Raw genomic sequence first — 15,463 nt, forward strand, 5'->3', positions numbered from 1 at the left:
GAATACAATACCGTGTGTCAGTGTGTTTTCGTAGGAGTCGGGTCTGGGAATGTGCGTTCTTGTTTCAGAAGTTATGAAAAGAATTAGAGATACCTTAGTCTTCATGAAGGCTGTTTTTCAAAAGGTTTCTGAATAGTATTTTAAAGGCAGAACTTGAGATCCTATCGGTGGATCGAGGGCGTATCGTGCAGTACATTACGTTTTATTGTTTTAGACTACTTGCTCTGCTTTTGCTTCTCCAATGTACATATTGACCAAGTTGTTATTACACCAAACAACGAAGTGAACCAAAAAGATTATCATAATCCTATTCGCTGTTTTTTTTGTTGTTGTTGTTGTTGTTGTTGTGATGGTGGTGGTTGTGGTTGGTGGTGGTGGTGGTGTCGTTGTGGTTGTTGTCGTTGTTGTTGCTACTGTTGTTGTGTATTTTTGTGTGTGTGTTTGTTTTCATCATCATACAATAGACATGTTCATGACAACTCTTTTTAAAAAAATTTTCCATCCAGAATCTGATTGCGGATCTTCAAAAGTTTGGTCACAACGTATCGCAGTACTCATTGGGCGCCTCCATCGTGCAAGGAATCGACGTGGAGAACGGGCTCATCTTCGCCGACAGTGACTTCAGAAAGGGAGGCATACCGGACGGCTTTTAGCCTGCGTTAAACAACAGTTTGTTTTTTTCTTTCGTGTTCACATTTTTTATGCGTTTATTAACTCTTTATCTTCGAGGGGGGTACACCCACTATCCTAAAAATGACGAAAACTTCACTACCTTGGTCTTTAAATCACAACAAGTGAACCTATTTCGATAGTTCTTCATCTAATGAAGGAAGTCCCGATAAAAGAGATGCTTTCGGCAATAATTGCCGGAATATAATTTGATGTTGAAGTCGTCGGAAAGGAATGTGCCTGAGCCGCTGTCAGCGACTCACCAGCACAGTGGTTCCAACAATTAACCGCTGTCAGCGACTCACCAGCACAGTGGTTCCGACAATTAGCCGCTGGGAGCGACTCACCAGCACAGTGGTTCCAACAATTAGCCGCTGGGAGCGACTCACCAGCTCAGTGGTTCCAACAATTAGCCCCTGGGAGCGACTCACCAGCTCAGTGGTTCCAACAATTAGCCGCTGTCAGCGACTCACCAGCACAGTGGTTCCGACAATTAGCCGCTGGGAGCGACTCACCAGCACAGTGGTTCCAACAATTAGCCGCTGGGAGCGACTCACCAGCTCAGTGGTTCCAACAATTAGCCGCTGGGAGCGACTCACCAGCTCAGTGGTTCCAACAATTAGCCGCTGTCAGCGACTCACCAGCACAGTGGTTCCGACAATTAGCCGCTGGGAGCGACTCACCAGCACAGTGGTTCCAACAATTAGCCGCTGGGAGCGACTCACCAGCTCAGTGGTTCCAACAATTAGCCGCTGGGAGCGACTCACCAGCTCAGTGGTTCCAACAATTAGCCGCTGGGAGCGACTCACCAGCTCAGTGGTTCCAACAATTAGCCGCTGTCAGCGACTCACCAGCACAGTGGTTCCGACAATTAGCCACTGGGAGCGACTCACCAGCTCAGTGGTTCCAACAATTAGCCGCTGTCAGGGACTTACTGGAGATAAAGAGTTAAAAACACTTTTTTTTCTCTTCCACTTTCACGAGTTGTATGGGGGTTTTTTTTTCATGAATGTCAAAACTGTGTCACAAAACGTAGTTCCCGCAGTCTGCGGGGGTTTATGTCTGTGGCCTGTTGTTTGTTTTATAGAGCGGAGTCAAAAATGTCGTACATTTTCTCCTGGTCTTTGGAGGGGGAGAAGGGGAAATAGTCCCCCCCCCCCCCCCCTCTCCCCCCCCCCCCCTCCCTTAAAAAAAACAAGTTTTAGGGGGGGGGGGGCGGGGAACCATATGTATTGTAGGCAAGTATATTATAAGGTATGTATTTTGTTAAACTGAGCATTCCCATTTTTTTTCCTTTTAATTGTTTTTTTTTCTTTTTTTAAAATAATATTTTTCAATCAGTTTTTTCACTTTGTTATTTTGTGGTTGTGATTGTTGTAAGCCGTGATTTTTTTAAAAAGTTGAAATCCAGAAGAAGATTTTTCTTGAGCCATAACAGTTGCTGAGTTCTTTATACACCCTCAGATCTCACTCATGGGTGGTTGGCGGGTGCTGTGGTGTGGTTTGCTCCTTCTTTCCTATCGAACATCTATCATCTTTATCTCCCCTCCTTCTTTTTTATGTTTGTTACTCTCTTGTAACACCTCTAATCTTCGGCACTTATATGACCTTATTGTTTTGCAAGTGCCGTAAAACTCTTACTAAAACAAAAAAAATATATTTATGTCTTTGTCAATTCGTCTACGGAGGAACATCCCAGTCCTCTTGTCTCTCTGATTTATAAGAATGAAGAAGGTAGGAGAAAGGAGGAGAGAAGACATGAGAAAGAAGGAGGGAAGAAATGAGAAAGAAGGAGGGAAGAAATGAGAAAGTTTCAACAAAAAGTGTATGTTCAACAAAAGGTGTGTGTGTGTTTTATTCAACAAAAGGTGTGTGTGTGTTTTATTCAACAAAAGGTGTGTGTGTGTTTTATTCAACAAAAGGTGTGTGTGTGTTTTATTCAACAAAAGGTGTGTGTGTGTTTTATTCAACAAAAGGTGTGTGTATGTTTTATTCAACAAAAGGTGTGTGTGCGTACGTGCATTTGTGTTTCACATTCACTGAGGAAGGTCTCATCTAATTTGCATTTCATAATGATATTGTTGCTGAGGAATTTTTTTGTTATTATCGTTGTTGCTATTGTTGATGTTGTTGCTATTCCAACTGCGGCAATTGCTGTTGTCGTGTCATTGTTGTTGCTGTTGTTGTGTCATTGTTGTTGCTGTTGTTGTGTCATTGTTGTTCTTGTTGTTGTGTCATTGTTGTTCTTGTTGTTGTGTCATTGTTGTTCTTGTTGTTGCTGTTGTTGTGTCATTGTTGTTCTTGTTGTTGCTGTTGTTGTGTCATTGTTGTTGCTGTTGTTGTGTCATTGTTGTTGTTGCTGTTGTTGTGTCATTGTTGTTCTTGTTGTTGCTGTTGCCCCAATTCCAGCTGCCTGTTTGGCCCTACGGTAATTCATGTTACTTTTTCTACCACATTTTATTTGCCACTTTGAGATTAGTACAGGTTAAAACATGGTCTACACTCATTTTTTTTCTCAGTTTTTTTTCTACTGCTGATATTTTTATAGTTTTATTTTTTCATTTTTACTGAATCATTACGAATTGTTGTGGTGCAAAGCTAGACTAGTTACGGATATTGCACTGGTTTCCTGTTGAGAAAAGAATTGTGTACAAGTTGGCCACCCTATGTCACACATGTTTGAATGATAATGCGCCATCATATTTGTCAAATCTGTTGAGACTGTACTTTCCAACTTGCAGTTTAACCCGATCCGTACGCCCTGGGGTCATTTTGTACCCCCCGGGTTGTATTTTTCACATTTTAGAATACTTCTAGCACGAAGATCTCTTTGATACTTTCAGTATTTGTCAAAAAATCATTTTGACAGACTGCTTAGCAAAGCGTGCGGATCGGATTAACTAGTAAATTTCCTCTTTGGAAAGTGGTGGCACAGAGTTCCCCTCGTCGTATGGATGTGATAGTAAAACACGACATACGGTAGGGTTAAGTGGTGGCACAGAGTTCCCCACGTCGTATGGATACGATAGTAAAACACGACGTACGGATAGGGTTAAGTGGTGGCACAGAGTTCCCCTCGTCGTATGGATACGATAGTAAAACACGACGTACGGATGTGGTTACGGTCATCAACTGACAAAAAGAAATGTCTTTCACCTTCTATGAAACTTAAAACAATGGGTGAAATGGCATTTGAATACCAAGGCCCCAAGATGTGGAATGCTTTACCAAGTACTTTAGGAGAGATCAAATCTTTTGATGTCAGCTGAAGTTATTTCTTGTTTTTTAAATTAATAAGATGAATATTTGGAGTGATTTCCTTTTAGTCAGAACAACACATTTTATGTTACTGTTGTACGTTGTATTGTATTGTAAAGCGCTCAGAGCCTGTGTACTTTACTCGGGGTTGAGCGCTATATATATATATATATGAATGTCATTTATTATTATTTTTACGTTTGACTATTTTCTAGCTTCATCGGATTTTTTTGTCTTATGGTTTTGTTTTGTTTTCTTTTGTTTTGTTTTGTATGTCGTACAAGACCAAAGTTGAAAGATTTTCAAAAGGTGGAGAAGACTCAGTAGAATATCAAATTTTGGGGGGGGGGTTTTGGGGTTTTAAAATTTTTATTTCACAAATATGGAGCGTCTTGCTCGGAAAATGTTCAAAGTTGTGGCATAAGATCAAACAAATCTTTTTTTTTTTTTTATTTCAGTGGTATTTTTTTATGATTAAAAAAAAGGTGTGGGGGGTTTGGGGAGGGGGGGATGTATAGGGTGTAAATGGTAGGTCCTGCGTCTTTTTAACTCTCTCCCTCTGTTGTTTCTGTCTGTCTTACTCTTTCCCTGCCCTGAGTGATCCTGTGTGGCAGTCTGCTTCTCTTTACCAAACTTTGTGTGTGTGTGTGTGTGTGTGTATGTGTGTGTATGTGTGTGTGTGTGTGTGTGTGTGTGAGAGAGAGAGAGAGAGAGAGGGAGGGAAGGTTTTTGTATTATACATACATTGATGTGTGAGACGTGCTGACAAAATGAGTTACTTCTCGCAATCCACAAATGGAAATATCGGCCAAAAATAGATACCTGGGTCTAATTTGCCGATTTTCAATTGATGCCATTTTCTTCAAGTTGAACGTGTCTTTTATTATTTCATGCTTCTAAATTGTACAAACTCCACATATTATTAACTTGAGGCATCTATTTCCACGCAGCTAAAATCTGAGAAGTAACTCATTTTGTCACCTCATCTCACATATATATTATAAATATACATTGTGAATGTGATATTTATATATGTGAGGCATTGTGGTGAAATCAGGCTCTCTTCAAAATAGTTAAATCTCAGAAAAAGGCATTTTTCCATCCATTTTGCAATTTTGATGTAATTTTTTTTTTTTTACCTAAATGCCTTTTAGTTCATATGAAAACACATTTCCATGTGAATTTTACTGAAAAGCCTTGAGTAAAGGCACAAAGTATTTAATTTTCAATTTTCAAGGACTCTTAAGCTATTGAAGTTACCAAACTTTGGCGTCCATTTTATCAACTCATTAGTTTCACCACTGAGACCAGGCTACCCCACCTTCTTCAATCGCAAATATCTCGACTTCTATTCAAACTAGATGGATATTTTTGCATGAAAAGCAAGGCAAATAAACAATCGTTTAGATGATACCAATAACTCCACATGTCCAAAAACTGACGAGTGCCTGGTTCCACCGTGTCGTGACACATATGCATCAAACTTTCTGCTCATGTCTCAGTTTATTCTGGGGTTTTTGGATAAGCTCAGACTCATTCCACAGTTGTTCAGGTCTGTTTCTTGGAGTCTCCAGACAGTGGGTGGTTGGCGGGTGCTCTGGTGTGGTTTGCTTCTTCTACTTTCCTATCAAACATCTACTGTCCTTATCTCCCCGTCTTCTTTTTTTATGTTTGTTACTCTCTTGTAACACCTTTAATCTCTTCTGGTGCTCATATGACTTTATGCAGTTGCGAGCGCCGTAAAACCTCTACTAAAACTAAACTAAAACCTCTACTAAAACTAAAACTAGTCTCCAGACGAAGCCATTATGAGGCAAACAACAGCGCAGGGCTTCTTACACTATATGTGGACTTGTGGTGAAATGAGGCGCTCGTCGAAATAGTGAAATGAAATCAAAGAAACCGGCATTTTTTGGCAGGCAATTTTTTTCAAATGTTCTTTTTTTTTTTTTTTTCTCTTTCTCTTTTTTTTTGTGTTGCTCTACACCTTCTATTTCTATGTCCATTTTTAAAACACATTTCTGTGTTTATTTTACTGAAAGACATTTACCAAAGACATGAAAAGCATAAATTTTCCGTTTCCAAGGTCACTACAACTTTGGAAGTCCCCAAACTTTGGCGGCCATTTTCTGGCTACTTTTACCTCCCCACCTCCTTCTTTTGCAAATTTCTCGACTTCAGTTCAAGATAGATAGGCATTTTTTTTTCACCAAAAAAGCTGGACAACTGAACAAGCTTTAAGGTGATACTCAATATCTCCACTTGCCCCTAAAATTGACAAGTGCCTGATTCCACTGCGATGGGCCACGTATTATATTAGTTTCGTTTCGTTCTGTTTCATTATTTTGCTTCTGGTCCAGTAGTATTCAAATAGAAATAAGGAGTGCCCAACACATTATGGTTGTCAACTGGGAACTCTCTTTTTGCTTAGCTTTCATTTTCTCCAAACTTTGAAAATTGACTTGCAACAATTGTGGAATGACCTGGAGATATCATCATTATCATCATCATCATCATGGTCATCATCGTCGTCATCATCATCCTCATCATCATCGTCATTGTAAACAGCAAGGAATTTTAAAATGTTGAGACTGGTAGAATTTCCCAATTTTCTCCAGGTTCAACGTTTCACCTGGTAAAGGGCTTCATGAGACACATACCTCCACCATCATCGTCATCATCCTATTCTACACAGGCTTCTATTCTACTTATTCAGAGTAAAGTGTATTTATCTAGTATCTGTGCTGTACTGGGTGGGCTCTTCAGCCTTGTGTGTAAGAGGAGTGAGTTCGATTCCCCTGTGGGGAAAAGTATATGTGAGGCAGCGTGGTGAAATCAGGCGCTTGTCAAAATACAGAAATCGAAGAAGCAGGATTTTTTCCGCCAGTTTGGAAATTTTTTTCTAATTTTTTTTTTTGGGCTCAACCTGTTTTATGTCCCTTTAAAAACACATTTCCCTGTGAATTTTACTGAAAAACATTAATTCAAAGTTCAAAATATGTCATTTTTGTGATTTCAAGGACTCTTTAGTTATTGGAGTTGTCAAACTTTGGCGGCCATTTTCTTGCTAATTTCACCGCTGAAACCAGGCGACCTCACCCCCTTAAGTCGCAAATCTCTTGAGTTCTATTCGAGACAGATGAAGAATATTTATGTCATTGGGAGCAAGGCAAATAAATCAGCTGTCAGATGATACCGATAACTCCACATGCCCAAAAATTGACGAGCTCTGATTTCACCTTCATTCTTTTGTTTCATGTCACTCTCTAGTAACACTTCTGATCTGTGGCACTTTTTATATATATATATATATATATATATATATATATGACCTGTTTGTGTTATGAGTGCCATAAAACTCTTACTTAAACGTAACCCTTCCAGCCCCATGCTCGTATATGTTCAGCTGCACTTGTACCCCCCACTGTCCCAAGAGCGTATATATATATAATATTCTCAGTTTCGGGGGGTACGGAAGGAATTTGCGCATTTAAAAAAAAATTAGTGAACCTAATCAAACTTTAATTTTCATAATGTTTGTTCATTTACCTTTAAACATTGTTATTTATATGTTATTATCTAAACCTCATTACAAAGCTACTAGATATACATCACTTTTTAGAATGCATGTTACTTTTTTCCTGAAATACCGCAGTATTGGCGGGGACTGGGGTTAGGGAGTGCACAAATATGGCTGGGGCTGGAAGGGTTTGCGCATCTTTTTTTAAAAATTAGTGAACCTAATCAAACTTTAATTTTCATAATGTTTGTTCATTTACCTGTAAACATTGTCATATGATATTCTCAACTACTCAGTGTCTTTTGACTGAAAAATGTAATGTTTACTGTTGGCAGAAGTGGTTGAGAATTGGTCGCTTTTAAGGACAAGCGGGCTAACCCAGATTTTGAGGGTTTCCAGAAATCTTGACCTACACCAAAAATGGGCATTGTCCTACCTATAGGAGAAGTTTGGTTTCATTGGTGTGTATATTTTGTTTTGTTATAGAGAAAACTCTCCTTGTCTTTTAAAGAAACTTAAAAAGGGGTCCAAAAATTCTACCTTCGATTTTCTCCAAACAGCATTTTTCGGGATAGCCCCCTTGTGCTTCAAAGCGACCAGTTTTCAGACTTGTTGCATTTGTGATGGTCCTTGGCCTCCGCTTGCGGTGTGATGTCATTGGTTTAGGAGAGCCGCTATACCATCAGAGCTTTTTCTCTTACGGTTCAACTAATATTTAATTATTAATAATTATTTCAATTCAGCGGCGTCAGCTTAAATCAAAATATTCAGGACACCCCCAGATTTTCTTTGGTTTAGCCAGGTTTTCGGTTTAGAGAGATTGCATGACCCTATCCGTACGCCCTGGGGGTCATTTTGTACCACTGGGGTTGTATTCTTCACATTTTAGAATACTTCTAGTACCAAGATCTCTTTGAAACTTTCAGTATTTCTCAAATATTCATTTTGACAGACTGCTATGCAAAGCGTACAGATCGGATTAACAAGTAAATTTCCTCTTTGGAAAGTGTTGGCTCAGAGTTCCCCACGTCGTATGGATACGATAGTAAAACACGACATACGGATAGGGTTAAGTGGTGGCACAGAGTTCCCCATGTTGTATGGATACGATAGTAAAACACGACGTACGGATAGGGTTAATTAAACAGTAGAAAAATAAATATTGGGGATTTTCTTTTCTTTTAGTTTACTGCTGTTTCTGGATAAATTGTGTTTGGTTCTCACTTCTAATGGACTCCGATGTAATGAATAATGTTTGATTACTTTGTGAGGGCAAGTCACATCTCTCTTTAACTCTTTATCTCCGTGGAAGGGGGTTAACCCACTATCTACGCCGGGACCCTTTTGTTGTACTAAATCTAAAAATCTGTCCCCGTGGTTTTATGCATCCCGCATAATTTAACAAAATTTGATCATTTTATGCATAATTTCTGATTATTGTCCTTTATCAATAATTTTTTGTTAAAATTAACAGAATCGCATAATTTCACATTTCTGGGCTCAATTTGCATAATTTCAGAATTTTTTTGCATAAAACGACAGGGACAGAAAATTGACAAAAACGTCGCTAAATTGGTCATTATATCAAAACAAGTTCACCTGTTTGGATAGTTCTTCATCTAATGAATGAAATCTCGATAAAAGTGACCAGTTTTCGGCAATAAGCGAAAAGTAATTTGACGCCAAAGTCGTCGTAAAGGAACGTGCCCCATTGGCTCACGGGCACAGTGGCTCCATCCCTGACCTTGCTGGAGATAAAGAGTTAAAAAATGTTTGGGGTTTGTTTTGTTTCTTGCAAATAAATACTTACGATGTTGGGAATTATGTGTGTATATATATCAAAACCGAGGGTGCGGTGGCAGAGCGGTTAGTGCGCTCGTCTCTGAAGCGGAAAGTCTGGGTTCGAGCCTCGGACACGGATTTTTTCCGCCCCCCTCCTGCCCATCCAGCAGTAATGGGTACCTGACTTCGAGTTGGGGAAGTAAAGGCGGAGCGGAAAGGAACTGGCCACCCTACCACAATATGCCGAAGGCCCAGGAAGTTGTCTCACTAACAAAAAGGCAATCCCCAAATGTCCGGATCGGATGTGGAACAACTTTACCTTTTTTTATATCAAAACCAAAATGTTATAGGACTATGAAGTTGTCTTTGCACCATGGAATATACGTGTATGATGTATATATATATATATATATAGATCTATATATGTGATGAATGAAATGTTGTGAAAGATATTGAATTATAAGAACAGAATGAGCTGGCAGCGTTTTGTCTCAATAGACTTGTCTTTGTTTCTTTGCTTTCTTTTTTTCTTTAAAAAAAAATTTATTTATTAATTAATTTTTTTTTTTGCTGCCCTGAATGGGTTATTGTTGCGCGCAGACTTGTGAGTTTGGGCCCCATTGTTATAATAATCTCTACATTTTTTTTTAGCCCAGAACAGAGCGAATAGGTCACATGAAATCAAATAATTTTTACATTTCTTGAGCATGAGTACAGTAATTAATGAGTCATCATCAAAGGTTTTTTGCCTCATTTCCGTACTTAATTTTTGTTTGTCTTTCTCTTGTGAACTGCTATTTCTGGAGTGCCTTGATAGTTGAAGCAGACTTTGTGCTGTTGAAGCTAGAGAGGTGAGCAGAGTAAGTCTGATTCCCTGAAGGGACTTCTCTGTTGACATCCACCCCTTGGCGCTCATATGACCTTATGCAGTTGTGAGCGCCGTAAAACCTCATCTAAAACTAAAACTAAAACTTCTCACCTGCAAGGCAAGGCTGCTGATTTCATAATAAATATTTTTTAAATTTTTTATTAATGTTGATTTCTAGTCTAAAATTAATAGATCATTTTACAGGCCCATTAATAGTAATACAAAGACAAGGAAACTGATAGAATCTCTCACTCCTAGCCTTCTCGGACAAGGGCGAAACATCTCGGAGGGAGGTCCCGTGTGCAAGTTGCGCACGTTAAAGATCCCTTGGTGGTCTAAAAATCGATAAGAGTAGGCTTCGGCCACCACGCGGGCAGAATTCAAAATTTCCTACCAGCTGAAAATTTTTAGTATGTCCCGCGCGCTCATATGACCTTATGCAGTTGCGAGCGCCGTAAAACACTTACCAAAACTGTCAGAATCTCTCACAATACTAGCCTGGCTCCAGTAGCGAGGTGGGTGGTTGGCGGGTGCTCTGATGCAGTTTGCTCCTTATTCTTTCCTATCAAACATCTGTCTTCCTCATCTCTCCTCCTTTTTTGTGTAGGTTACCTTTAGTAACATCTCTAGTCATCGGCACTCATATGACCTACCTACTGTGTTAAAGAGGGTCAGGTGGCAGAGCGGTTAGTGCGCTCGTCTCTGAAGCGGAAAGTATGGGTTCGAGCCTCGGTTCAGACACAAGATTTTTAGTCGTCCCCTTCTGCCCACCCAGCTGTAATGGGTACCTGACTTTGAGTTGGGGAAGTAAAGGCGGCGTGGAAAGGAACTGGCCACCCTACCACAATATGCCGATGGCCCAGGAAGTTGTCTCACTAACAAGGCAATCCCCAATGTCCGGATCAGATGTGGGAACAAATTTACTGTGTTAGGAGTTTCATAAATACATGTAGTTGTAAAACACATAGAGTATGCTGTACTGTGTGGATGTACGGGCGATATTTATTTGTTAAAATTAGTAGTAAAAGTAGTAATTATATTTTTTAAATAATGGTAATAATAATAATTATAAATAATAATAATAATAATTTAAAATTTTTAAAGTAATATATAAAATAATTATAAACATACTACTACTGCTGCTGCTGCTCCTCCTCCTACTACTACTACTACTACTTTTGAAAGATGTAAAATAATAACAATAATGCTAATAATAAGAAAGATAGCAATCATAATAATAATATTTTAAAAATAAATAATAATAAAAATAACAATAATAATAATTAATTATAATAGTCATAGTATAATACTAATACCTATAATTATAATTAAAATAACATTGATAATAATAAATAAATAATAATAATTATTATTATAGTAAAAATAAAAATAACAACAATAATAATGATAATAATAATAATAATATAAAAAATAAGTTGAGGAAAGATGATAAATATAAAAATAATATTAATTTAACAATAATAATAATAATAATAATAATAATAATAAAATTTTTGAAAAAAAGAAATGCATTAAAAGAAATGATATTTAGAAAATAACTACTACTACTACTACTACTACTACTACTACTACTACTACTACTACTACTACTACTACTACTACTACTAATAATAATAATAATAATAATACATTTTCAAATTTTATATATAATATTATAGCCTATATATTACGGCATCCTCCAGTCTCAGGAGACTATAGATCAGCGCCGCTGTTGGAGATTTGAGGTTGGAGAGCAGATCTTTCTGCTGTGGCAGAACAGGCCCACTCGGAAATAACAGTCCCTGTTGTTGTGTCACAGAACAGGCCCACTCGGAAATAACAGTCCCTGTTGCTGTGGCTGTACTTGTGAGTGGCGTCTTCCTGTATTGGTCTGTCCCCGTCGTTTTATGCAAGAAAAACTCTAAAATTATGCAAACTGAGCCCAAAAAAAGTGAAATTATGCGATTCTATTAATTTTAACAAAGAATGATAAAGGATAATAATCAGAAATTATGCAAAAAATTATCAAATTTTGCTAAATTATGCAGGGTGCATAAAACCGCGGGGACAGATTGGTAGCTTCTGAGGCAGTTCTTTCAGCGACGGCGTTTGTCTTCAGCAGCCTGTCGCAGCCAGACTTCACCTCTGATGAGACCAGCTCGCAGCGCGCTGTCTACATTTGTCGCGATTGCTCGCCAGTGCCTTCCACTTCCCTGAGTCCATCCCTGTTATTTTCTAGCTCATCCCTAATCATTTTTAGCTGATCCCCAGTATTTTCGTAAGGACTTCTCTGTTGACATCCACCCCTTGGCGCTCATATGACCTTATGCAGTTGCGAGCGCCGTAAAACCTCTACTAAAACTAAAACTAAAAACCAGTATCTTCCAGGTCCATCCTTAATATTTTCTAGCTCATCCCTAATAATTTTTAGTTTATCCCCAATATTTTCTGGGCCATCCTTAATATTTTCTAACTCATCACTAAAAATTGTAAGCTGATCCCCAGTATTTTTAGGTCATTCTTAATATTTTCTAGCTCATCCCTAATATATTTTAGCATATCTCTAGTATTTTTCAAGTCCTCCCTAATATTGTCTAGCTCATTCAGAATTATTCCCCATAATTTTTTAGCTCATCGTATTTCTAGCTCATCCCCAGTATTTATAGCTCATTCCTATTATTTTCTAGCTCATCCCTAATATTTTTTAGCTCATCACAAGTATTTTATAGGCCATTCTAATATTTTCTAGCTCATCCAGAATTATTCCCCTTGATTTGTTTTGCTCATCCCCAGTACCTCTTAATATTTCCCTATGATTCCTAGCTTATCTCTAATAATTTCTAGATTATTCTTATTTTTTTCTAGCCCATTCAGAGTATTTTCACCCTCATCCCCAGTATTTTTCTAGCTCATCCCTAATATTTTCTTGCTCATCCAGAATATTCCCAAGTATTTTGTAACTCATCCCCAGTATTTTTCTAGCTCATCCCTAATATTTTCTAGGTCATCCTCAGTCATTTTTAGCTCATCCCTAATAATTTTTAACTGATCCCCAGTATTTTCTAGGACATTCCTAATATTTTCTAGCTCATCCAGAATATTCTCCATTCTTTTTTAGATCATCCCCAGTATTTTCTAGATTATCCCTATTGTATCTGGCTCATCCCTAATATTTTCTAGCTCAACGCCAGTATCTTTTAGTTCATACCTGATATTTTCTACCCCATCCACAGTATTTTCTAGATTAATTCTATTATTTTCTAGCTCATCCCTACTAATTTTTAGCTGATTCCAAGTATTTTCTAGGAAATCCTTAATATCTTCTAGCGCATCCAAAATATTCCCCTAGATTTTCTAGCTCATCCCTAGTATATTTTTTAGCTCATCCCTAATAATTTTAGCTCATCCCTAATAATTTTTTAGCTCATCCCCAGTATTTTTTAGATTATCCCTATTATTTCTAGCTCATCCCTAATATTTTCTAGCTTCTTCACAGTATTTTGTAGCTCATCCCTAGTAATTTTTTGCTTATCTGCAGTATTTTTTTTTAGGTCATCCCTAATATTTTCTAGCTCATTCAGAATGAATCCCCAGAATTTTTTAGCTCATCCCAGGTACGTTTTTATGTTCCCCTATTTTTTCTAGCTCATCCCTAATAATTTCTAGCTCATCGCCAGTATATTTCTAGCTCATCCCCTGTATTTCTAGCTCATTCCTTTTTTTCTAGCACATCTCTAATATTTTTTTAGCTTATCCCCAGTATTGTTTTGGGTCATCCCTAATATTTTCTAGCTCGTCCAGAATTATTCTCCACAATTTTTTAGCTCATCATCAGTACTTTTTTATTTTCCCCTATTACTTTTAGCTCATCCCAAATAATTTCTAGCTAACCCAAAGTATTTTTAGCTTATCCCTAATGTTATCTAGATAATCCCTTGAAGTTATTAGCTCATTAAAAAATTTGTAATATTTTCTAGCTCATCCCCAGTAATTACGAAATTATTTTGATTATTTTCTAGTTCATCCCCAGTATTTTTCTAGCTCATCCCCAGTATTTCTAGCTCATCCCTTATATTATCTAGCACAGCCCCAGAAGTCTTTAACTCATTGGTAATATTTTTTAGCTCATTCCCAGTCATTTCTAAATTTTTATTATTATTTTCTAGCTCATTACCTGTATTTTCTAGCTCATCCCCAGTATTTTTCTAGCTCATCCCCAGTATTTTTAGATGGCGCTTAAATGACCAAAATCGTGTCGATAGTGCCGTAAAACATCTACCCAATCAATAAAAAAATCAGTATTTTTAGGTCATCCCTTATACTTGTTAGCTCATCCAGAATATTCGCCATTATTTTTTAGAGCAGCCCGAGGTATTTTTTAGATTATCCCAGAAACGTCCCCATAATTTTTTTAGCACATCCCTGATATTTTCCAAGCCCATCACAAGTATTTTCTAAATTATTCTTTTTTTTTTTCTAGTTCATTCCCTCTATTTGTCTGGCTCATCCCCAGTTTTTTTAGGTTAGCCGTAATATTTTCAAGCTCATCCAGAATATTCCCCATTAGATAATCCCCAGTATTTTTTAGGTTATCACTATTATATCTAACTCATCCCTAATGTTTACTAGCTCATCATCAGTATTTATTTAGCTCATCCCTGATGTTTAATAGCCAATCCGCAGTATATTCTAGATTATCCCTGTTATTTTCTAGCTCATCCCTAATATTTTTTAGCTCATCCCCAGTATTTTCTAGGTCATTCCTAATATTTTCTAGCTCTTCCAGAATTTCCCCCAGTATTTTCTAGCTCATCCCCAGTGTTTTCCAGCTCATCCCTTATAATTTTGAGCTTTCCCCCAGTATTTTCTAGGCCATTCCTAATATTTTCTAGCACATCCAAAATATTCCCCATTTTTTTTCAGCTCATCCACAGTACGTTTTAATGTTTCCCTTTTATTTCTAGCTCATCATTAATATTTTTAGCTGATCCCTAGTAATTTTTTAGCTCATCCCTAATAGATTTGAGCTCATCCCCAGTATTTTCTAGGTCATTCCTAATATTTTCTAGCTCATCCAGAATATTCCTCAACTATTTTTTAGATTCTCTCCAGTCTTTTTAGATCATCATTATATCTAGCTCTTCCCTAAAATTTTCTAGCTCATTTTAAGTTTTTTTCTAGATTATACCTATTATTTTCTAGCTCATCTCTTATATTTTTGGCTGATCGCCAGTATTTTGTAGGTCATCCCTAATATTTTCTAGCTCATTCAGAATATTCCCCTTTCTTTTTTTAGATTATCCCTATTATATCTAGCCCAAAATAAAATTGAATTAAAAAAATTTTTTAAAGAATAGAATTTAAGA

General features: G+C 37.5%; 1 protein-coding gene across 1 annotated transcript in view; it reads left to right on the plus strand.

Moving 5' to 3' along the window:
• Nucleotides 1-669, plus strand: part of LOC101845247 (glutathione hydrolase 1 proenzyme) — a gene marked incomplete in the record, with an annotated part of 27,495 nt that extends 26,826 nt beyond the window's left edge. The window contains 1 exon segment of the mRNA XM_035970362.1: nt 507-669. Within this exon segment, the coding sequence (XP_035826255.1) occupies nt 507-653 (147 nt within the window).
• Nucleotides 670-15,463: the final 14,794 nt, after the last annotated feature.

This window comes from Aplysia californica, unplaced genomic scaffold (genome assembly GCF_000002075.1).
Source record: "Aplysia californica isolate F4 #8 unplaced genomic scaffold, AplCal3.0 scaffold00259, whole genome shotgun sequence".
NCBI classification, from domain to species: Eukaryota; Metazoa; Mollusca; class Gastropoda; order Aplysiida; family Aplysiidae; genus Aplysia; species Aplysia californica.